At 41.3% G+C, this 23,484-nt stretch overlaps 1 protein-coding gene across 1 annotated transcript in view; it reads left to right on the plus strand.

Moving 5' to 3' along the window:
* Positions 1 to 23,484, plus strand: part of Ryr3 (ryanodine receptor 3) — a 530,745-nt gene that overhangs the window by 495,107 nt on the left and 12,154 nt on the right. The window contains exons 81-94 of the mRNA XM_055599056.1: positions 483 to 559; positions 3,464 to 3,537; positions 3,791 to 3,808; positions 4,227 to 4,307; positions 5,093 to 5,181; positions 5,833 to 5,961; positions 9,089 to 9,193; positions 11,115 to 11,196; positions 11,844 to 13,174; positions 15,114 to 15,172; positions 15,787 to 15,958; positions 16,826 to 16,912; positions 18,184 to 18,384; positions 22,821 to 22,951. Of these exons, the coding sequence (XP_055455031.1) occupies positions 483 to 559; positions 3,464 to 3,537; positions 3,791 to 3,808; positions 4,227 to 4,307; positions 5,093 to 5,181; positions 5,833 to 5,961; positions 9,089 to 9,193; positions 11,115 to 11,196; positions 11,844 to 13,174; positions 15,114 to 15,172; positions 15,787 to 15,958; positions 16,826 to 16,912; positions 18,184 to 18,384; positions 22,821 to 22,951 (2,636 nt within the window). The remainder of the gene's footprint in view (positions 1 to 482; positions 560 to 3,463; positions 3,538 to 3,790; positions 3,809 to 4,226; positions 4,308 to 5,092; positions 5,182 to 5,832; positions 5,962 to 9,088; positions 9,194 to 11,114; positions 11,197 to 11,843; positions 13,175 to 15,113; positions 15,173 to 15,786; positions 15,959 to 16,825; positions 16,913 to 18,183; positions 18,385 to 22,820; positions 22,952 to 23,484) is intronic.

Consider the following 23,484-nt stretch of genomic DNA (forward strand, 5'->3'; position numbering starts at 1 on the left):
TGACCTCTTGGTATTGGATTAACCTATCATGGGACTCATCCTTGGGAAAGTTGACTCTCTCTCATTAATTGCCTGTAGTCACTAAATGCCCATAGCTCTTCATCTAGAAATGAGAACTTTGGAGATTTCCCCAAAACAGACTGGCAAGTCATCAGGTGGTGTTATTGCTCAGGCCTTCTACAGGCAAGCTACTGTTGAGATATCATGGGTGCTGCTTCCCTGTGCTGTAGAGAAGATAGTCTCTGAGCTATCATCCTGGTCCTCTTGCTCTTACAATCTTTCGGCCTCTTCTGAAATGCTCCCTGAGCTCTGGGTGTGGAGGTTATATTTTCTTAACTATGCTGCTAATTCTGATATGTGGCCCGTAGTCTGCTTTCATATGTTTCTGTTACAGGAGATTTGCCATTTCTCCAGCAGTATTAGGAAGATCATCAGTTGTGACAGTTTTTATTGCTTCACTTTAAACTGTGTCTCCTTTGCAGAAAATGCTAGATTACTTAAAGGAGAAAAAAGATGCTGGATTCTTTCAAAGCCTCTCTGGTCTTATGCAGTCTTGCAGGTAAAAATGTGGAAAGCACTCAGCATTCTTAAAACATCACAATTCAAAAGAAGAGGGGACAGAAGGAAGTATACAAACTCAGCTAGCTTACCATGGAATTGTTGGGAAGGTTCAGCAGTCACCTACCTTTGAATCCAAGAAAGTAGATATTGGTCCCTAGCCTTCAGGGTTACAGTCCAAGAACATTCAGAGACAGAATGTTACTCTCTCTTAGCCACAAACATCCTTTCCAGTGCTATGGTCTATCAGTCCCTCCTCTTCCACCCTTCCCTTCCTTTCCCTTCCCCTTCCCTTCCTTCTCCTTTCTCTCTTCCTCCTTCCTTTCCTCCCTCTCTTCCTTCCTTCCTTAAGTTATTTCGTATGCTCAACATATACTATAAGTTTTTCCTCAAACATAAATACCCCCAAAAGTGAAGCCAAATAAATAACAGCAAAGAGGAGGAATACCTCACTCTGCCTGGAGGCCATTTTCTTTAGACCCATGAGATAACTTGTAATCTTTTCTTCTAACAATCCTTTGAGATTGAATGGGTATTTGGTAAGCATATATTTTGAGACATCCATTTTGACAGAGGTCCATCCTGGCATGGGAACAAATTTTTGATACAGACTAAAAAGTAAAGCATTGAGTTATCAGTTGATCTTACCCATTTGTAGAAGCTATCCATCATAGTTGAACCCACTTTTGAATAAAAATACAAAAGTCGTAAGGCCACCATACCGGCTCATTTTTAAAAGGAAATGACATTTTTCTAAGTGTCCTTCTCTATACTTTCTATGTATTGTGAATTATCTGAAACTCATTCTAAAAGAAACCAATGTTAAAATTATTTAGTTCATTTGCCTCCAAGTATCAACAGTTAAGACAGAACATGTCTACTATTTGAGAATATGAAGGATCAACATCCTGTCAGTAGACTTCATAGTCTTGCCAACCTTATTTGATTGGGTAAATATTATACCCTGAGGCAACAAGGATACTATTTGAGCTGCAGCATAATCCCTGTTCTTGCTCTAGAATTTTTTTTGCACTAACAGTCTATTAGTTTATTGTCTCTCTCGGGAAAAGAAAGTGTAATATTTCCAGGCCTGACTCATTGAGGAGAGAATAGAATCGCACCTGTGGACTCAGGGATGGCAGAATCAAGGCAACTGAGTCCTTCATTATTTCTGAAATCTCCACCAGGTCTCTAAGAGTTCTCAGTCTGCAACAGCACTTGGAACTCCTAAACTTGTTTATAACTCACTTGCAATGACAGCACAGCGGAACAATTAACACACGCTTAATTGCAGGATGATTTCTCACGGAAGTTTTTGATGGGTTTAATTATTATACAAATAATACATATTTGTAATATACTTAAGCAGCAGGAAAATTAAAAATATTCAACATGGGCATTTAGGGATTAAAGTGAGACTTGAAAATGTATGGCACCAATTTAAAAACCAAAGCTTCAAGGCAACAGTCCAAACGTCTTTTCCTACATTCACCTCCTCCACACTTGTCCTGTCCCCTAATCCAGAGCAGCAAAATCCAAATAGCAAAATGGCAAAATGGGGTTTTTAAGCACACCTTTTCAATTTTTTTAACTTATTTATTTTTATGTACATTTGGTGTTTGGCATACACATGTGTATATGTGAGGGAGTCAGATCCACTAGAATTTGAGTTACAGAAAAGACAGTTGTGAGCTTCAATGTGGGTACTGAGAATGAAACCAGGGTCCTCTGGAAGAGCAGCCAAAGCTCTTAACCTCTGAGCCATCTCTCCAGCTCACACATGTTCTTTTTTATATGAGGAAAACAACAAAGCTATGGCCTGGAGAGATGTCAGAGCAGAGGGATAAGAGTCTTTGTAGTTTTTGCAGAGGACGAAGGTTAGTTGTAGGACATGCCACAACCGCTTCTGACTTCCATAGGCACTAGGCATGTACATGGTACACAAACATACAAACAAGCAAAATACTCATACACAAAGATAAATATTTTTAAAAACTTAAAAAGAAAAAAAAAACAAGATAGGAACAGAAATTTTCCTGTTTAAAATTACCAAGTCATGACTCCATAAAGAGAAAGAAAAAAAATGCCAATCTCTTTGTAGCCTTACAGTCATCTCCTCTGAACAATGGCAGAATTAAGGCTAATGTTTAGAGTTCTCATGGGCTCACCTATACATCTTTATAAAACTTTATGCTCCAGAAGACTTCTCAGATCAGAGGAGGAATTAAACTGTTAGGAAAACAAAAGAAGCCTTCCTTGGAAGTAATCTGACAGCACTGTGATCTCATTCCCAGCCTGGGTGGTACTGGATCTTCCTGCCTCAACAAAACTTGACTGTAGCCAGGAAGGTAGGGGAAAATGGGGACAAAAACAAATGCCAACTTTTCATGAGTTTAGGAACACCAAGAGACACCATTATATAGAAGGCTTAATCTTAGCTGCTACTAATTTTTGGACAAAAAGGGTTCAAAAACCAAGGAACCATAAAAGGGTGTGGCCTTTGAAGTCTTCTGAGTTTTGCTCTCTCCTCCAATTCCCTGTGATCTTTAGAGAAAGGAGCTAAAAGCAAAAGATGAGCATTGAGTGTGATTTAAGACATCTCAGAAAGAACTCATCTCTTCCTCATTTTGGAAGGCTTTCCAAATCTTCATCCATGAGAAAGGATTCAAAGTGAATAATGATCACCAGTTCTCTGTACATATGACAAGATCTGTGAATTTTTACATCCACAAACCTCAGTGCTTGGCACAAACCCAAAGGAATTTCAGGCTTTTAACCATGGTGTTATATGTTGGTCTACTTACGATAATGAAACAAAATATTCTTAGTAGATACACTGACATTAGAAATCTATTTTCCCAGTATAACTGATTAGCCCTGAACCTTGTTTTCTTTTGATTAAAAGTGTCCTTGATTTGAATGCATTTGAGAGGCAGAATAAAGCTGAAGGCCTGGGGATGGTTACAGAAGAAGGGACACGTAAGTCAACTAACGAATGCCAAGGTCTTCCTCTTCCTGATTGAAATCTCAACTCTTTCTGATCAGAGCCTTTGCATGCTATTTCATTGTCTGCAAAGACTTGCTCCATTTGAGCAATACATTTCTGTGTGTAGCTTTGCTAAGGCCAACATCCAGGCTGGATGTGTTCATGAAGCTAGCTATAACTAAAGAACGTTTGTTACAGTTCTTATGGGTTTCTTACTTTGTATTTTCTCTTTTCCCTCATTGCCAGTCATTGTTCGTGAGCGGGGTAAGTGAGAGTCTCTGCCCTGAGTTCCTACCATGTGTACAAATCCTAAGGGACTGGATTTAATTGTCTTGGCATAGACACAGCTTGGGTTGGGTGGTTCCATGTCCAGTTTAACCTAGCAGTTTGATGCTTAATTAGAGAAATGCCTTCCATCTGTAAAGCATGGGTCATCATGGGCTGGAAGCGACTAGCTGCTGCTGTCCTAGTTGGTCTCATTACAGATGTGTCTTGGGGCTAAACAGTCTACTGTTTGGGCTGTGTACTCTGCAATTAATTAAACCCAATTAATTGGGTTTAGCAACATTAATCTGAAGGTCCCTTTCTGAATCCTTTTGTCATTTTTGGTGTCATTTGCATTAGAAGATGTAGTTTGTTGAGAAGCCCTGCAAATGCTGATGTGCATATTATGTTTTTCAAGGTGAAAAGGTGCTGCAGAATGATGAATTCACACAAGACCTCTTTAGATTCCTGCAGTTGCTTTGTGAAGGACATAACAGCGGTGAGTGGAAATAACTGACTTGCCAAGGGAAAACAGCATTTGTTATGCATAATACTCATTCAGTTCAGTGGATTCCACTTGATTCAACTAGTTGTATTCTGTCTTAGTTACTGTTTGTTCTATTGCTGCAAAGAAACACCATGGCCAAGGCAACTCTTGCCTTGGGGCTTGTTTATAGTTTTAGAGGGTTGGTCCATGATCATCATGGTGGGAAGCAAACAGGCATGGAGCAGTAGCTGAGAGCTTTACATCCTGATCTGTAAGCATCTGGCAAAGAGACAGTGAGCCTTGGCCTGGCATGGTTTAAACTTCACAGCCTTTCCCAGAGATATACCTCCTCCAACAAGATCACACTCTCTAATCCTTCCCAAACAGTTCCACTAACTGGTCACCAAGCATTCAAACATATGAGCCATTCTATGGGGGAGGGGAGCATTAGCATTCAAACCACCACATTCTCAAGGATACCAATTCATCTAGACCTTAATAAGAGAGGCTATATAAAATGACCATTAGACTAATGGCTGCCATTTTTTAGTGTCACCAAAGCTAAACTGCTCCCAGAATCACCAGCCCTTCCATAGCACCTATTAGGTCTCATCTTATTTTACATGTCACCAGGTTGGTAGGGCTCAGAGTAGAGCAGGGTCTGCAAGGCTCCGAGTATAGTATCTGCATGGGACTTGTGCTACATTGTATGCCACTTCTAAGCCCAGCTAAGAGGGCGTGCCTGGCTCCCTTTGGTATAATGGGCCCAGGTTCTGACCCAGTACTGGTGCTCTCAGACTTTCAGAACTTCCTGAGGACTCAGATGGGCAATACCACCACTGTGAACATCATCATCAGCACTGTGGACTACCTTCTGCGTCTGCAGGTGAGCTGGGGACCTTAGGCAAGAATGATCAAATAGCCTATGAATAAGGAGGATGGTTTTATGAGGGAAAAAAATGTTTATGGTAAGAATGTGAATATGTTTTTTACATTGTTAGTGTTGACAAACCACCTGATTTTTTTTTTCCTTAATGGATTTCTCCTCCTGGTTTTACCACATCCTAGGAATCAGAAATAATCTATTTAAGTTCCCTGTGGTCCAGTTCTCTCACCTGTATGATGGGTAGGACTTTGCCTCAGAGTGGTGATAAGTATTGAGATGTTTGATATACAAAAATTGCTGAGAACATCTGTTACTTGCAGTGTTAGCAACAACTTCTTTGCTGTTACTGTAGTTATTTGGATGACAGCCACTGCTATTTTTGGTGGTCATGGCTCTCTTTGAATGTTGTATATCATAGTCTCCCAGGTATTAAAGGCTGTGTGTCTTCCTTATATGTTCTTCTTGTAGAGAAGTACGTGTGCTTGAAAGGTAGGTCCTAAGAAAGCTATCTCTGTCCATATTCAGAGTCCCCATCTCCTGTCACAGCAGAGGTGTAGAGATGTGGGATTCCTCTCAATTCTTTCTGTCCATTGAGTTTACCTTTCTTGAATTCAGTCAGAGAAATCATTAAACTCTCTTGTTTCTTTTCAGGAGTCAATCAGCGATTTCTATTGGTACTATTCAGGAAAAGACATCATTGATGAGTCTGGACAGCACAATTTCTCCAAGGCTTTGGCAGTCACCAAGCAAATTTTTAATTCTCTTACAGAGTACATCCAGGTAGGTGCTAATAAGTGCAGAGTTGACAGCAAATACAGTGTTTTTATCATTTGTATTTTCTATACTCTAAAGAGTATTTGGATGTGCACAGTAATTGGTCTATGTACTCAGTCCCAATGCTGGCATTATTTCTTACCCAGAAAAAGGAATCATTGGTACCTGTGGTCTATGAGAACCTAGAGTCTGTAGTCCCCCAGTGGGATGTGTTTATAATGTTGTCACACTTCATCTTCATTGATCTCATTACATTTTGCCTCTTGCTAGGAGTGTCAGTGCATACCTTTAATTCTAGCACTCAGGAGACAGAGGCAAGTGGATCTCTGTGAATTCAAGGCCAGCCTATACAAAGCAAGTTCCATATAGCCAGGGCTCTGTTATGCAGAGAAACCTTGTCTTGAAAAACCAAAAAAAAAAAAAAAAAAAAAACAAAAAAACAAAAAAAAAACATTTTGTTTCCCTTCTAGACTGATAACTTTCAATGTACTTAACTTAAAATTCTTCAGTCTAGGCTGTCTGATGATTTACCAATATCTGATGTTCAGTAAGCATGGAGATACAATTCTAGAACAATGGCATAAACAATATCCTAGTAGATATTTAAAAAAAAAAAACAAAACCAAAAACAGAATCCAACCTACCTATGACAGCAAGTGCCTATAATCCCAGGACTTGGGAGGCTGAGGCAAGACAATCTTGAATGTTAAGCTAGTTTTTGGAAACATGGTAAGACTCTGTCACAAAATCAAATAAACAACAACAAAAATCCAGAATCTTTGAGCTCTTTCTTACTATGGAAGTAGTAATGTCAAGTCAAGTAATACCAAGTGGATTTCAGGGTGAATGTCTTAATGTTCCAATGTTTTTTCTTTTCCCATAACATTTTCTATTCATTTCCGCAACAGTTTACTGACTGTGAAGAGAGATGAATGGTGTATTTGGATATAACTGGCTATCCAATCGATAGCCACATCAGCCTTATACAAGATTTTTTTTGAAGCAGAGTTGACGCTTCATTTTTATGTTATCAAAAGTAGAGAACTCATAAACATTTATGAATAAAATATTTGCTCATCTATTAACTGAATAAAATACTTAGCTTGTGTTCTGTCCTTAGTTCCTGAGAAGAAGATAATCTCTCCCATGAAAGTGCTTACAGCATAAATGAAAACGCATATAAGTGATGAAAAATATTTGATATGAGATGATCACACATTATTTGAAACAATCACGTGTATTATGCCTCAAATCCTAACTGTTATGCACCGAACTGTAGAAATGGAATTGAAGATAGTCTGAACAACATACTGAGACTCAGACAACAAATAAATAAGACAAACAAACCACACATGAATGAGTTCAGTGGAAGAAAAAGCTCTTTTGAAGCCCAGGGCTTAATTTCATTAGACAGACTGTAGGTAAATAAAAAGGGATGTGTATTTGTCTTTTGGGAAAATCATGGAGAGAGTATTCTTAAAGACTTCATGAGAAAGAATGCCAACAATTACTTCAGTTTTCTGCAACTGAAGACACAAGGAAAAAAAATGAAGTCTGTTTCATCCCCTTTCTCATGTATCATCATTTCCTTCTCTCTGTATTCTTTAAATCAAGAGTAAGTCTCAGAATGTGGCCCCTTTTTTATATCATGGAGTTGAAATCTGTTCTGTGAAAAACATAATCTGGAGGATAAGGAAGGACAATTACAAGCTCATGACCTGCCTCGGGTAGAAAGTGAGTTCAAGGTCAACTTGGTTAAGGAGACCTGTTTCAAAACTTAGATAAAGATATTGCTCAGTAGTAGAGTTTTTGCCTGTTATGTGTAAGGTCCCAGGTTTGATCCCCAATAGGGAGCAACAGAAAGACAGAGAGAGAGAGGGAGGGAGGGAGGCAAATGGATTTTCATTCAATGTCCATATCACAAAACAACTGGCTCATACAAGTTTTATTTTCTCTTAAAAATAAATACAAAACTTGGTGTACTACCTAGAAAATGTAGCAAACTTAAACGATATTAAAACTCAAAATAAAAAGAGAAGAGCTTCATTAAGGTAAGGGCAGTGGTATCCCACCCAAGGGTAGATTATTGTTCCAAAATGAATGTATTAGTCTCTAGGGACCAGAGACTGAGCATGGATAAACAGTGTTTTTGAAACATGCTTGGAGGCAGTATTTCTTCCTTTCAACTTTCCCTTGGGAATCCTGCTAAGACTTCCATTCTTCAGGTAATATGTGCAACCCTTTTTAAGTCTTTCTTATCAAAGAGAAATTTAGAGATTGATTAAAGAATTAAAAAAAAAAGAGTATGAAGGAGAGTTAAGAAAGGCCATATATAGGAATGTTATTATCATGAAAATAACAAACGGACAACTAAGTCATCTGCATTTGTCTTTGATAAAAAACAATATTTGAGATGGTATTTATATCTGAGGTTTAAGTTAGTAAGAAAAGCCTAGAAGTAGTTGATCACAGAGCTTGTTATTGAGACTTTAAACCTTGATTAGTTAGAGGTTATAGCACTTATGGTAGCTTTGCTTCAAAACAACAGGTAGATTACTCCTGGTTTTCATACTATCTCCAACATCCTGTTTTCTTTAGAAGTCCTTTCAGGGAAAGAAATGGTCAAAGAGAGGGTAAAGCTCTGTTTCTCAACCTGTGAGTCCTGACCTGTCTGGGGGGGGGGGGTTGACAACCCTTTCATAGGGGTCACCTAAGACCATCAGAAAACACAGGTATATGCATTATAATTCATAACACTAGCAAAATTACAATTGTGAAATAGCACCACAATATGGGGAGCTGTATCAACAGGAGGCAGCATTAGGAAGGTGAGAACTATGTTGTAGAGGAATGCCCTTCAGATCTGCTTCAGCTATAGTGTTTAACTATATTGTTAACTATGTTCTTCATTGTAAAGCTAAAAGACGATCACTGAGCTGCGAAACCCCCATTTTCCACCTAGATGAATATCCTATAATTGGGAAGCATGAAAAGCATCTTAGGAGAATAGCAAACCACTAAATACATGACTTAGAAAAGTGCTGCTCTTTCACATAAACCTGTTGTCAAATACCCTCCTAGGATGGGCCCTGAGTAACTGGTGCTGTGGAATCAGGCTGTTTCTTCTCTACAGGGCCCTTGTGTCGGGAACCAGCAGAGCCTGGCTCACAGTAGGCTGTGGGATGCAGTGGTCGGATTCCTCCATGTATTTGCTAACATGCAGATGAAGCTTTCTCAGGTACTGTGGCCTGTTCCCCTAATAGTCCATCACTGAAAATGTTGGTGTAATTCTCACCTTTTGGACTTCCCCTTGTGGGTGTGGCTGCTTAATCAAAGGCTGGAAAAGCCAAGCAGATTAGGTCTTATTCTTAGAACTGAGGACCAAAATGGGAAACAGGGATGAATGATTGCATGGGGGTGAGGTGGGGAAGGGGGAGGGTGGCATCACAGAGGGGCTTTTGCATGAATGCAGCTTCTTCCTTCCTGTGTCCTACCAATCTATTTTTTTTAACTGCCTCAACATTGTTTTCCATGGTCCCACTCCCCTTTGCTTCCTTGTCACTGTCTTTTCATTTTAAAATGCTATACATCGACCTTTCTCACCTGCCAAATGTTGCATGTTTCTGTCATCCACAGAAGCCCCCTACCCTGCTTCCCCTCCTTACCCATCTCTACCTTTCCTTCTCCCCATCTCTCTGGCAAGATGAATCAGAATCACTCAGAGCATTTATGATGAACGAATAAATAGTATATATAGTGGTTGATTGCCTCTCTCCATGGCAACACACAAAGGGGCACTTCAAGATGTGTTTCAGACTGATTAGAGGGACATTTGCAGTGTTAATTTAAAATATATATATATACATTTGAAAGTTTCAAGGCTACCACACCTGCCTCCTCTCTTTTGGAATGTGCTGTTTAACCCTTCATTTTTTTTTCCCCTTTTGACTCTGGCCTTATGGGAAGAGAGTTCTGGGGGGACTACTAATTTGGCAGTAATATGTCCAAGTCTTTGTCAGCCATGACACTGTGGTGTAGAGGCTCTGGAGAGCGCTTATCCTGCCACCTCCTCATCAGGGACTTTTTGCAAAGTTACTTCCCTCTTCTGGCTTTCAGTTTCATCATCTATAAAACACTCAGGGTTAGAAGGGATTACCTCTGCAGCCTCTTCTCAGCTCTGACAGTCTTTCCTGCTAAAGTTTTATTGGTATCTTGTTGTTTCAATATAGCTGTGACACACAATAGGTAGGGAAAAGTTCCTTGGAAAACTGAATGGCTAGGCAAAGAGCTATGCTTTTACAAGAGAGACAGAGAATTTGTAAAAGAAGTGTGACCCAGAGAGCATTAAAAAAAAAAATACCTTCAAGCCAGTGGTGTCTCATGCCTTTAATCCCAGCACTCTGGAGGCAGAGGCCAGCCTGATCTACAAAGTGAGTTCCAAAACATCCAGGGCTACACAGAGAAATCCTGTCTCAAAAAACCCAAATAAATAAATAAATAAATATTAAGTATTACTTATTTCAGATTATTCTTGCAATCACCGTTTTCTAATTTTAATTTCCCCTTAGATGAGATTTTTCACATACCATCCAATATATACCAAAGGGTTTGAGACACAAATCTGGTTTTACAGTACTCTGCCTGTTTTGCTTAAATTAAAACCAAACAGAACACCGAAGCCATCTGTAGGAGTTAAGGACTAGATGGCACCCTGATCACCACCAACTTTACAAATGGGGTGATCTAATGCAAAAATAAAGGAGAATCTAGTTGGTAATCTACTGTTTCCCTAATTGGATTACAACAGGCTTACCATGAAGCTCATGACAGGTAGTTCTCCAGTATAGAAAACAACAAAATAAACTTGAGAAGGTCCCTGAAGGCTCTGCAGTGGATGGGGCTGTTAGGCAGCTTTGAGTAACGGTCGGTGTATCTGCCACGTTTGTACTAAGCAGAATGCGGAGGAGCTCTGTTGAATGAGCCTTCCTGTACTCTAAGCAGTGGATACAAGCTACCTTCACTCACAGTGAAAAGGGAGCTCATTCCTGCCTTTGATGCAGCCTTCTCCTGACCTTTCCAGAGCAGGCCCTCCTTGCTCACTGCCCTGGACTTTGCTGAGGGATCAGATAGCTCAGGGGTATCTCCTGTTTCTGTTCTAGGATTCCAGTCAGATCGAGCTGCTGAAGGAACTCTTGGATCTCCTTCAGGACATGGTGGTGATGCTTCTGTCCCTCCTGGAAGGTTGGGCTGTTTGGTATAACTAGGCATTCACACAATTGTAATTGGTCTGAGCGCTAACCTTACTAATCACACAGATTATCCCTTCTGGCAGGACACTGATGTCATAAGACATTGGTTGGAATTACAAATTTTCAGAAAGAAAAGAAAAAATGAGTGAGGGGCACATGGTCTGATGGACAAAGCCTGAAACCGACTCATTTGATGCCAATAGGAAAGCCAGAATGAACTGGGGAAACCTCCAAGCTTTGACCCTCCCTATCCTCTCCCTCTCCCCATTGCTTTTCGACACACCTGGCTGCCAGTGTGTATGCCCAGCCATCCAATTGGGCACTCTCCCAGGTCAAAGAGGATCAAAGGGATGACATGTATCCATACATATTCCCAGAGATTTGACAGTGGAAACTTTTGTAGACCTCAGGGCAGAAACAAGGCCATGATGTGGCCATTTCCCTCTCGCCCTGATTTCTTCTCCCTTGGCTCCTGATGGGATATTTGTTGTGGCTTGCTATTCTCCTATTTTAAAATCATTATGGTCAGAAATGAACTGACCAATTTGGCACATAAGCCTTCTAAATATATCTATCTAGCTATATGATAGCCTGGGTTCATTTATGTAACTTGTATGTCTTTTTGAACCTGCCTCACAGGAAACGTGGTAAATGGGACTATTGGAAAGCAGATGGTTGACACACTGGTTGAGTCGTCTACTAATGTAGAGATGATCTTGAAATTCTTTGACATGTTCTTGAAACTTAAAGACTTAACCAGCTCAGACACCTTCAAAGAATATGACCCAGATGGTAAAGGGATCATCTCCAGAAAAGAATTCCAGAAGGCTATGGAAGGTCTAAAGCAATACACACAGTCAGAGATTGACTTTCTCCTTTCGTGTACAGAGGCTGATGAGAACGACATGTTTAATTATGTGGATTTTGTAGAGCGGTTCCATGAGCCGGCCAAAGATATAGGGTTCAACGTGGCAGTGTTACTGACAAATCTCTCTGAACACATGCCCAATGATTCTCGTCTAAAGTGTCTGTTGGACCCAGCAGAAAGTGTGCTAAATTACTTTGAACCATACCTGGGTCGAATTGAGATCATGGGTGGGGCCAAGAAAATTGAGCGTGTGTATTTTGAGATCAGTGAATCCAGTCGAACTCAGTGGGAAAAGCCTCAAGTGAAGGAATCAAAGCGACAGTTCATCTTTGATGTTGTCAATGAAGGCGGGGAGCAAGAGAAGATGGAGCTGTTTGTGAACTTCTGTGAGGACACAATCTTTGAGATGCAGTTGGCATCTCAGATCTCAGAATCTGACTCAACTGACCGGCCAGAAGAGGAAGAGGAGGAGGGTGAAGATTCTGCTTATGCGATAGAAATTGAAGGGGAGGAGGAGGAAGACAAGTCTTTCGAGTCTGCCTCTGCATTTGCCATGGCCTGCGCCTCAGCAAAGAGAAATGTCACCAACTTTCTGAAGAGGGCAACCCTGAAGAACCTCAGAAAACAGTACAGGAACGTGAAAAAGATGAGTGCAAAAGAGCTGGTGAAGGTGTTCTTCTCTTTCTTCTGGATGCTGTTTGTGGGCCTCTTCCAGCTGCTCTTCACTATCTTGGGAGGAATCTTTCAGATCCTCTGGAACACAGTGTTTGGAGGGGGCCTTGTAGAAGGAGCAAAGAACATCAGAGTGACCAAGATTCTAGGTGACATGCCTGACCCCACCCAGTTTGGGATCCATGATGATGCAATGGAAACTGACAGGGCAGAAATGACTGAGCCAGGTGTCACCACTGAGCTGGTCCACTTTGTAAAGGGTGACGTAGGAGATACAGACATTATGTCAGACCTCTTTGGAATACACTCAAAAAGAGAAGGCAGCTTAAAGCAAGGGCCTGAGGTGGGATTAGGTGACCTCTCTGAAATTATTGGCAAAGATGAACCCCCGACATTAGAGAGTACTGTACGGAAGAAAAGGAAAGCACAGGTAAGCACAATTCCCATCTGTTGTCCTTAACCCCAAAAGACTGTAAATGTATCTTGAAGTCAGTACTGTCATGGTTTGTACAGGTAATAACACCACATTAACAATGATTCTGATAGGATTATTCTGACATTCCAGATTGGCCAATATGGGGAAATTGAGACCTAGATTGGTGTTTCAGTGTTTAGTCACCAAGAGCACTGACTTCTAGTCTATACTATAGAGTTTGAACATGATGATATGACACCTTCACCTGCTTCAGACTTTTATTAGATTAGTGTTCATGATGCAAAGGCCGATTCTGAGAAAGCAGAGAAAACCAAGTGTAATTCATGAGGAGATATTTTATGAGGCAATATTTCTACATATCCTGTAAGCTCTGATGTAGATCTGATGTAGATCACTGAAGATCTATAGTAGATAAGTTTGATTTCTTTTATTAACTTTATTATCCCGATAGATCAGAGTTTCATTAGCTGGGAAAGTTACTACGCACTAATACCTAGCAACGCTTTCATGTGATATTAATGATGACAATTGCTACTATTTGTTGACAGCCTATTATGTCAGCAAGTCATGCCTGGAACGTTTTTCAGGATTTGAGTCAGTCAACTAGATCAAATAGATAAGACAAAAGTAACTTAGAGGCCATTGGCCATGAGACGTTCTGCATGTTCCCTTTTCTTGCAATATCCAACTCATGATGCCACTTTAGCATCAAAGGATGACGTGAGGTTGCAGACAAAGACCACATCCACTCATTAATTCCAGTATCACCTATGGAAACATTAACAAGCATATGGCACTATTCTGGGGCCTGAGAACTGAGTGAGAATGGAGAATGCCTTTGTCCTTGTAATTTTATAGAAAAGATAGACACTGGGCAAGTAGGTACAAGTAAGAAGCAGGCTAAGTATTAGGAAAGGGAAAGGCAGAGCAGAGGTGTGGAGAGCCAGAGGGAGGCAGCAGCACAGGTGTTCTCACTACATTCCTCCTGGATAGGCAAATGACACAGAACCATGTGAAAAAGGATAGAAACTGATTCAGGTACTGCCCGCACCAGACTGTGTTCTGGTTAACAAGGAAAGCAATATTTTTGCTTTAGTTGAACTTAGCCTCTAGTGGAAAAAGATAACAAGAAAACAAAATAATTACCATTTGTGATGTTTGTTCAGGTTAACAACTAATGGGTTAAAAGGGACATGGTGCCATCATCTAGGTCCTCTGAACAGATTATGTAATTCTTGATATCATCTGCTATAAACAAGGCAGCCAGAAAGGCTCATGAAAAGATATGGTCTGAACCAAATTCTAAAGAATGGCAGGCATGTGGAAAGTCAGGGTCTCATGATCTAGGCCGAGGGTAAGACTACCCAAAGTCCCTACTGAACAGAAAGATTCAGACTACTTTCTATAAGAGGAAAGGTTGGAATGTTTGAACATAAAAACAATAAGTCAAGTAGTACTACATGAGACTGAAGATGTAAAGAAAGCCGAGACCTTACAGGATAGGCTCGCTGGGGAGCTTGGTTTTAGTCTGAGTGCAGTGGCTATCAGCCAGAGGGACCAGGAAAGTGACAAGAGGGTCGGAGACAGGCAGGAAGCTTGTTGGAGAGAGGAAGACTGCAGATTAGACGTGCAGAATTAGACATAAATTCTCCCCAGCAGCTGTGGCCCTACCTCCATCTTACTTCCCTAGAGGATTTGAGTATGAGTTTCCTGCTTGAGTTGAGGGCAACTGAAGTTTCAGGTTTGTGGTATGTCTTGGCATCTCTCTGGAGCAGCAGGCTTGATGGACAGCAAGATACTTGACATCCTGCAGTCCTGAGAGAAGCTGGGACTGGGGGAGGGGTGCATAGGATACATGGACTCATTTCTCGGAGGAACCCTTGACTGGTCACTGTTTGTTTGTTTGTTTGTTTGTTTGTTTGTTTTTATCTAGGCAGCAGAGATTAAAGCAGTGCATGAAGCAGAAGGAAAAGCTGAATCTGAAAAGGCCGAGTAAGTTCCTGGTTGTTTGGGCTACTCTGCTCTCTGGGGTAAATAGTGCTTGACAGCAGCTGCCATTCTATAACTATGGTAAATAGAAGACCTGATTTCTATTAGTGCAGAGAACAGGTATTCTAAGACCTAGGTATACTTTTTTTTTTACCTCAGTTATATAATATACTTATTATCTTTATTATTCCAATAGGACATCGGGGTTTCATTGCCTGGACACGTTATCAGCCATCTATATCTAGCAACTTCATGTAACATTGGTAGTGGACCTTCTGTGGTATTGAGTAAACACCTATTGTATGGCAGGGCTATGCTTAGGTCTTTTAGACACCACGTTTAATTCCTGTCCACGTTGATAGGAGTAGGTACTATTGCTAACCCTAAGAAGGCTTACTTATTAAGGAAAGAACATTTGTTTGCAAGGAGAATAAAAAGAGTTGACAAGTCTAATTCCGAAACAGTACAAACTCATATCCTAAGCAGTGTGTGCGCTGGGTCGTCGAAATGGTCACTACTCATTGAATATAAATTGCATGCCCAGGGAGTGGGTTGATAAGGACCAAACCGGGCCTGGCCCTTCTCCTCCATGCTGATATGGTATTTCACCCCTGCAGCATGGAATACAGAGAAAAGGAAGACAAGATCAAGGAGGAGGGGCAAGCAGAGTACCTGTGGGCAGAGGTGACAGTAAAGAGGAGTCGACGGCGCGGTCAGAAGGCTGAGAAGCCAGAGGCCTTCATGGCCAATTTCTTCAAAGGGCTGGAAATCTATCAGACCAAATTACTGGTGAGCTCCCCGGCCCTTTCCCTTAGACATGCTGCCTCCACTTCCTTATTCCCATTCTTTCCCTCTTCTGTTAATTTTCCTGTTTCTCCTGTGTTGAAGGATATTGGTGGGGAGGGTTACCTGGACACCACTGCCAAGCAGATTTATGTGGAGACTCAGCTGATCCTGATCCAAAATTTTAGTAGTTCAATCAATTGGGAAGAAGAAAAAAGTTTCCTGTATTAGGTTATGTTGCTCAACTATCTCCTCTCTCAATGTTGTTACTGTAGGTTCAAGCAAACCTCACTATAGTATGCAATGTTGTTGTTCTTTTTCCTAATAAATTGCCCCCTGAGGCTCACCTGATGCTCAGCCAGGACTATACTTTAGCTGGCACCATCAGTAAGGCCCCTAGGCAGTGCTGAATTCTCCCTAGCAGCTGCAGGTTCATCCCCCGAGTGCTGAGTTTTCTAGGGAAAAATGGCAGTGAGGAAAATGGTGCACTCTGAACAGAGGGTGAAGGCGGTTTCTGGGGCTGTGATTCAGAAGTGAATAAGAACTCTGGGCCACATACTGGCTGCATTGTGAAAAGGGAAGTGCTTGACCCTCTGCTGCTAGCATGTTGAGAGATCTGGCTTACTGGGACACGATCCAAGGTAAGGTTTCTTTGGACATTCTCTTCAACCACTTTTTAAATAATCAGAATTTCTGGTTCCCCTCTACAGTTCATGCCTGGGCTATCAAGGCCAGCACTTCCCTAGAAGAATGGAGATGGAAGCATAGATAACTCTGTAAACATCTGCCCAGGGCACATCTTTCAGTGCCAGAAAGGGGCGTTCTCCTTCCTCCCCATGGCTCTTCTACTTCTGCCTATCCTTTCCTTTTCAGCACTACCTGGCCAGGAATTTCTACAACCTGAGGTTCCTTGCTCTGTTTGTAGCCTTCGCTATCAACTTCATCCTGCTTTTCTATAAGGTGATACTCCACTGATGGGTTATTTACTAAATATACAACAGACTAAACATGCCATACATGGGGAAAAACTATAACCAAATGTTTACTCTTAATTGGAGCAAAAATTTAATGTCCCAAAACTTTTAAAGATACTGACCTCTAAAAAAAAAGTGCAATGTTTAGCAATGGGAGAAATGTGGAGAATGCTTGATGAGAGAAGCAAATTATGGGGCTGTTTCAATAGTTTGGATTCCGATTTGATTTAATCTCCAAATGTTGAACATGCCCCATATGCTAGATGCCATGATAGGAACTGTAAGGCACTTTGAAATAAACAATGAACACAGTTCTTTCCTTGAGGAATAAGCTAAGAATAGGACCCATCACTGTTAATACATATGAGGAACCATTGTGGAAGAAGAATTAATAAGCGTTAGGAACAGAGGTTCCCCTCACCATAATTGAAGATTTTCAACACGGGTGAGTAGGTCTTGAATGATGCCAGCATGTAAATGGTTGTTAACACATTAAAGACCTGTCCTAGATTCTTGACATAGTCTACTTTAAAAAAAAAAAAATTCTGCTGGTTCTTGATTAAAAGTAGCAATCCAAAACAAACAAACAAAAAGTAGCAATCCAATTTGTTACAAAACAGTATTTTCTCTACATCAACCTTCAATTTGACAAACTACTGACTTCTGTTGCCCGTAGATGAAAAGTGGTAATCTATAGTAAGGTGTGTGCAGCTTGGTTTAAAACATACTAAAGTTGAAGGAACTTTAGCCATCCTAGGTGGAGACAGCCATCAGGCACTTGAAGCTACAACATATAATGCTGATAAGTGTAGAACTGAGAGTCATTTGTAGGAACACAAAAGGAAGCCATGAGAGATAAGAGAAAGAATGGAAAATATGGAATGTGTATGAATGGTGCTGTGCTCCACATGGACCTGTTGATGCCTTCTCTCTCGCCATAAGATTGCAACACAGATAGTAAAAGGCCTATAGTTTAATGGTTTTTGCTTTGTTATCTTCTGCTTTCTTTCAAGAGATAGACTTTGTCTCTACCTAGTTTCAGAGTCTCTGCCTAGTTCTCTTTTGCAACTATTAGAAACGCTGGGGATTCTCATTAGTAATTTATGGCCCCATTTACTCAGCAGGTAACGTTGGGTTGGTAGCATTTGCATGTATTAATAATATAAAATCTGTGACAGAGCTTACAATAATATAAACTCTGTGAAGAGCTGTGACTGAGGCTCCTTCTGATGGTTATGGGTGTGTGTCTTGGGCCAGGTCACCGAAGAACCTTTGGAGGAAGAGACAGAGGACGTTGCAAACTTGTGGAACTCCTTTAATGATGATGATGAGGAAGAAGCGATGGTGTTCTTTGTTCTTCAGGAGAGCACCGGGTATATGGCACCAACACTGCGTGCCCTGGCCATTGTCCACACTGTCATCTCTCTGGTCTGTGTGGTGGGCTATTATTGCCTGAAGGTGAGCATTCTAGCCATCTGTCACTCTAATTTTTTTCTGATTCCTTGAGGAAGAAGTGTCATTTTTAGTCCCACCAGCTCTTTGAGCTCTAAGATGCTGGAAGAATAAGGCTGGTGGGACATGGTGAGTGCTGTCACCCAGAAGCTGCTCACGACTGCAGGATCTCAATTACCAACTTGAGGCTTACAAATGAGGACTTGTGAAGTGAGCTATAGACAGAGCTCATTCTTGCTATAGGAGAAGCACTTCAGGCACCTCCTAGTATCTGAGTCATCAGGTTAAGGGACAAATGAAATTAGGCAGAAGAGCTTCTTGTGATCTCCGAGTTGCTGTTCAGGTTTCATAAAAGCACCTTTCCCACAGGTTATAACCATTTGAGACCTGAGATGGATCTCAATGATGTGCTCCTGTTTCAGTTATCTGCATAATAAGCTACTCCAAACTCGGTTTGAAGAACCAACATTTTTTTCTCTCTCTGATTCTGTGGACTTATGGGACACAACCAGTCATTCCTCTGCTCCATGTCAAAGGGATATGTCTGCAGTCTTTTATGAGCTCAAGTAGGTAAAAATGGCAAAGACAGGGGGGTGTTCCTGAGCCTGGCGCTGGGTCTCAGCAGGAGCAGTGGGAGTCCATCTCCTCCTTTCTCCATGTAAACACAGAGTGTCTCCTCTCCACATGATCTCTGTGTAATCTCTGCAGTAGGGTGGACTTAGGATTTTTCAAAGGATCACAGAAGTGGAAGCTGCTAGCCCTTTTAAGAAACAGCCCTGGAATGACTACATTGTCAGTGTCATTTCCACCACATTCTGTTGGTTAAAGCAAGTCACATGATAGCTCAGATTCACAGTTGCATTTTAAGGTTGCTCAAGTCAAGAACCAGGAAGTATCATTCTTTTGGGCCATCTTCAGACACTACTACAGGTACATCAATCTCCAGTCATTCAATGTTCTGTGCTCATTTCTGTTTCTAGACCATGACTGTGTAAGTTACTTTTCTTGTTGTTTACACTTGTCTTATTTTGGATCGTAGTTTACGGTTACAGCCCACCATGGCGGGGAAGGTACGGCAGTGAGAGGCAGTCTAGCTGTGGTAGCGGGAAGATAAGGTAGCTGGTTGCCTAACAGTCACAGAAAGTAGAGAATGCCGGTGATCTACTTACTTTCTCCTTTTAAGTCAGTTCAGAACCTGAACACCGAGGGATGGTACATTTTAGGATGTATCTTTTCTCATCAGTTAAACCTCTCTGGAAACGCCCTCACAGACAGGCCCAGGGGTGTCTCCTGGGTGATGCTAAGTCTTATCAAGTTGACAATCAAGGTTTACTATTACTTCGCTATTTAATAAATACTTTATTTCCATTATGTTTTCCCTTTTAATTTATTTATGTAGGAAGGATCCTCAAGTGTACACTAAGTTACCTTCTTCTCGGAAAGAGTCCGAGAAATTTACTCCTAAGTTTGTGCTCCTTTCTTCTCCTGGTGAAATGGCACTGTGCGAGAACCCCATCTCCCCTTCTAGAGAGAACATGTGCGGTCTTGCTGTCCCGAGCCTGCCACAGTAACTAGTAAAGCACCTGGGAGCCAGGCTGTCTGGGTGGAACTCATGGCCGTGTGCCATGGAACCTCCTCAGTGCTGTTCCTGCGATGGAAAAATGAGTGCTGTAGTTACACCCGACACTCCAGGGAAACAAATAAGCTCATATGTACAAAAATACTCAGAGCAAGGGCAACAGTAGACCCAGAAGTATGTTTGCCTTTTCTGGATCTGAAATCCAAGAGCTTGCGGGATGAGGTGCAGATATGCTGGCGACCTGCAGAAGATACTGTGTATTAAAACCGTGAAAGGCCTACAAACTTCTTGAAGGACAGAGAAGAATGTCTGGAGTCCCAGATGTCAGTGGTGGACTACATGTCGGTGATCACATTGTTTTCTCGAGTCTCCCGAGCAGATTGCAGGGGTCTCAGTTCTACTTTGCTGCCCAGGAGCTAGCAGCAGCTACTGATTCCTCATGGCCTGTTACACCTAATATCAGCCCATTCTCCACCTTCCTGTCATTGGGCTTCAGTGTTGGCTGCTGTTTTCAGAGGGGAAAGAGGGAGAGAAGTAACTTTTACAAATTATTCTTGTCCTTTTGTCTAAGAAATAACAACCGATGTGAATATAATGACCTTTGAGGAAAAATATGAAAACCTAGTTTGGAGACGATAGCCCAAAGCATGTTACCAGTTAAGGCATCCTAAATAAATGAGACACCCATTTATAATTTATAATATTTATTTACTTGTCTATCTATTTATTTATTTTGCTAGAGTTGATCAAGCTATTCTGACTTCTCCTAGGATTTCAGCAGCATTCTCTGGCCTCTCTAAGTCTATCCCATGAGCTAAGATGATTGGACCTCAACTTCATCCCTGTTTGTGTTGACCTCTGGTTGTATTAACTTGATTGGTTCATGTTCCCCATGCTGTTGCAAAACAGATGTCATATGTAATTTCAGAGAGGAAGCATTTATTCGGTTCTCGGTTTTAGGACTTAGTCCATCATGACAGGGAAGGCTTGGCAGTGGGAGCAGCTCTGGTGGTGGCAGGAGTGTGGGGCTGCCTCCTCAGATCAAGTATCAAGAGGCAGGGGGAATGCTGCAGCTCTGCTGGCTTTTACGTCTTTTAATTGAGTCCCACGTCCCAGCCGACAGGATGTTTCCACTGTAATCAGGGCAGACCTTTTCTCCTCAGCTAAGCCTCTCTAGGGATGCCCTCACAGACAGTGTTTCCCTATGTGAATCTAGAGCTGGCAGTGAAGACTAACCACCACAATAGCCATGCCTCCATATCTAGACTAAGGTGAGTGGATGTTACCCGCAATGGTAGCACCTGAGAGGATGAAGCAGGAGGACTGCCGTGAGTTTGCAGCCATCCTGGACGACATAATGACCAGACCAGATTGAACTACACAGTTGGGGCCCATTAAAAAAAAAAAAAGGTTACGATTATGTACCATACTCACACCATCCCCTGAACATATATCAGTGTTAAATTAGATTTCATTTTAAGTAGTAGGATGAAATCAAACACCATCCTATTCTGTCCTATTTGGAACAAGAATCACCCCTTTGTCCAATGTATTCACACTATAGACTCCACCCACCTGCCCACCTAGAGGACAAGCATTTAGTCATCACATGGATTGGTGAGCTATCATATTGTTCATATTCAAGTAATTTTTCTTTTACCTAATAATGGCAGCAAAGTGCAAGAATACTGCCACTGGGAGTTCTGCAATGACAAAGAGAAGCCATAATGTGTGTAAGTGAAGGTGTAACAATTCTTAATAAGGAAAGAAAAAAAACCAGATGAGATTGCTGAGATCTACTGTAAGAGCATCTTCTGTCTGTGAAGTTGTGGAGAAGAAAAAAGAAATATGAGCTGGTTCCACACACGTCAGCCTCCAAAAGTTAAAGCCACAGTGTGCAAGAGGCAGCTAAGATGAAGAAGGCCATCAAATCCACGTATAACTAAGGAAAAGGAAAGTGCATGTATGTTTGGTTCTATCCATGTTTCCAGGTATTCCCTGGGTACCTTGGAATGTGTCCCCCACAAATAAAGCAGGTCTTCTGTGTAAGAAAATGACTGGGAGTAGTAGCAGAAAAAAAGCACGTTTGCTGCCACCCCACATCTCTTTATGGAAAGAAGAAAACATCAGTACGTAACAAGTATGCACATAATCCTCTGAACTACATCACTGTAACTATGGAAACACATTTCATGCACTAACATTTAGGCCACAACATGAATATGACCCTCGCCACTGCTGACCGTTGGGAAACTTCCACTCATTCCTATGGCTCACCGATCTGTTCTAGAATAGCTCATTGTCCTTTCTATTTCTTGCTTCAGTTCTAACCTTGGGAATCCTAGTAGACAAAACTCACTCGGGCCTGGAATGCATATAAACATAGTCTTTTCAGGACTCTTCCGTGTCTTACTGTGTCAACTGTTTAATCTTAAAGAGTGGCTCAGATCAGCTCAACTTTTAGAGGGGTAGGTGTATCGGCCAAAAAATGAGATTTAGCATTGACTGTATAACTAGTTACATTAAAAATCCCAGTATAGGGCTGAAGACAAAGCTCATCGGCTAAGAATACTTGCTGCTCTTCCAGAGAACCTGGGTTTGGGTCCCAGCACCCACATGGCATCTCACAACCACCTGTAACTCTAGTTTCAGGAGATCTGATGTTCTCTTCTGGCCTCCGTGAGCACTGGGCCATGAAAATGGTGCTCAGACATACATGTGTCTATTTAATATATGTTAAAATATATATCAAATCCCAATATAAAGGGTTACTGCATTTACACGGGAAGGTTGGTTGTGACGGATCCTGGGAGAAGGTGCATTAGACATAACCTTTAGGTAGTGCATGTCTTTTCATCTGTAGGTACCTTTGGTGGTATTCAAAAGGGAGAAGGAAATTGCCAGGAAGCTGGAGTTTGATGGTTTGTATATCACCGAGCAGCCATCTGAAGATGACATTAAGGGGCAGTGGGACCGTTTGGTGATCAACACACCGTAAGTGCCCCTTACTCCAAGCCTGTAAGAGCAACTGTGTCTGTGCGATCACCATGGGCAAACGGCATGCTCTAATACTAATACATTTACAATTATGAAAGTGGCAAAATAAATTATTGTAGTGAGAGAAATAGGAGTGAATACATAAGCAAAGGCAACTGTGTTAAAACTCTAAGTTGTTCCAGTTAAGGTACACGTATTAGATAGGATCCTGATTCCAGGAGAATAAATTACTTCCTAGTCAAAGATGATTAAGAAAACTGAGAGGCAGGTTTATAAAGGAGCAAGCAAACTAACCAGCCTCTAGGAAGGGAAGGCTCTGGGTGAAAATAATATGAGCAATAAAAAAACATCCTTTTGTCCCTGCCTGCAGAATCCTGCCCATCTCCTCAAATAAGGACAAACAACAAAGGCAGTTTAAGTATATTTTTCTCATCTTCTGCCATTAAATTACAGACATTTTGAATAACATCAAATAATTTAATACTTCAAGAAGTGTTCTGTGTGATCATCCAGAGCATGTGAGTCTGGGA

The sequence above is a fragment of the Psammomys obesus genome, unplaced genomic scaffold (genome assembly GCF_907164565.1).
Source record: "Psammomys obesus unplaced genomic scaffold, mPsaObe1.curated_primary_1811, whole genome shotgun sequence".
In the NCBI taxonomy this organism is placed as follows: Eukaryota; Metazoa; Chordata; class Mammalia; order Rodentia; family Muridae; genus Psammomys; species Psammomys obesus.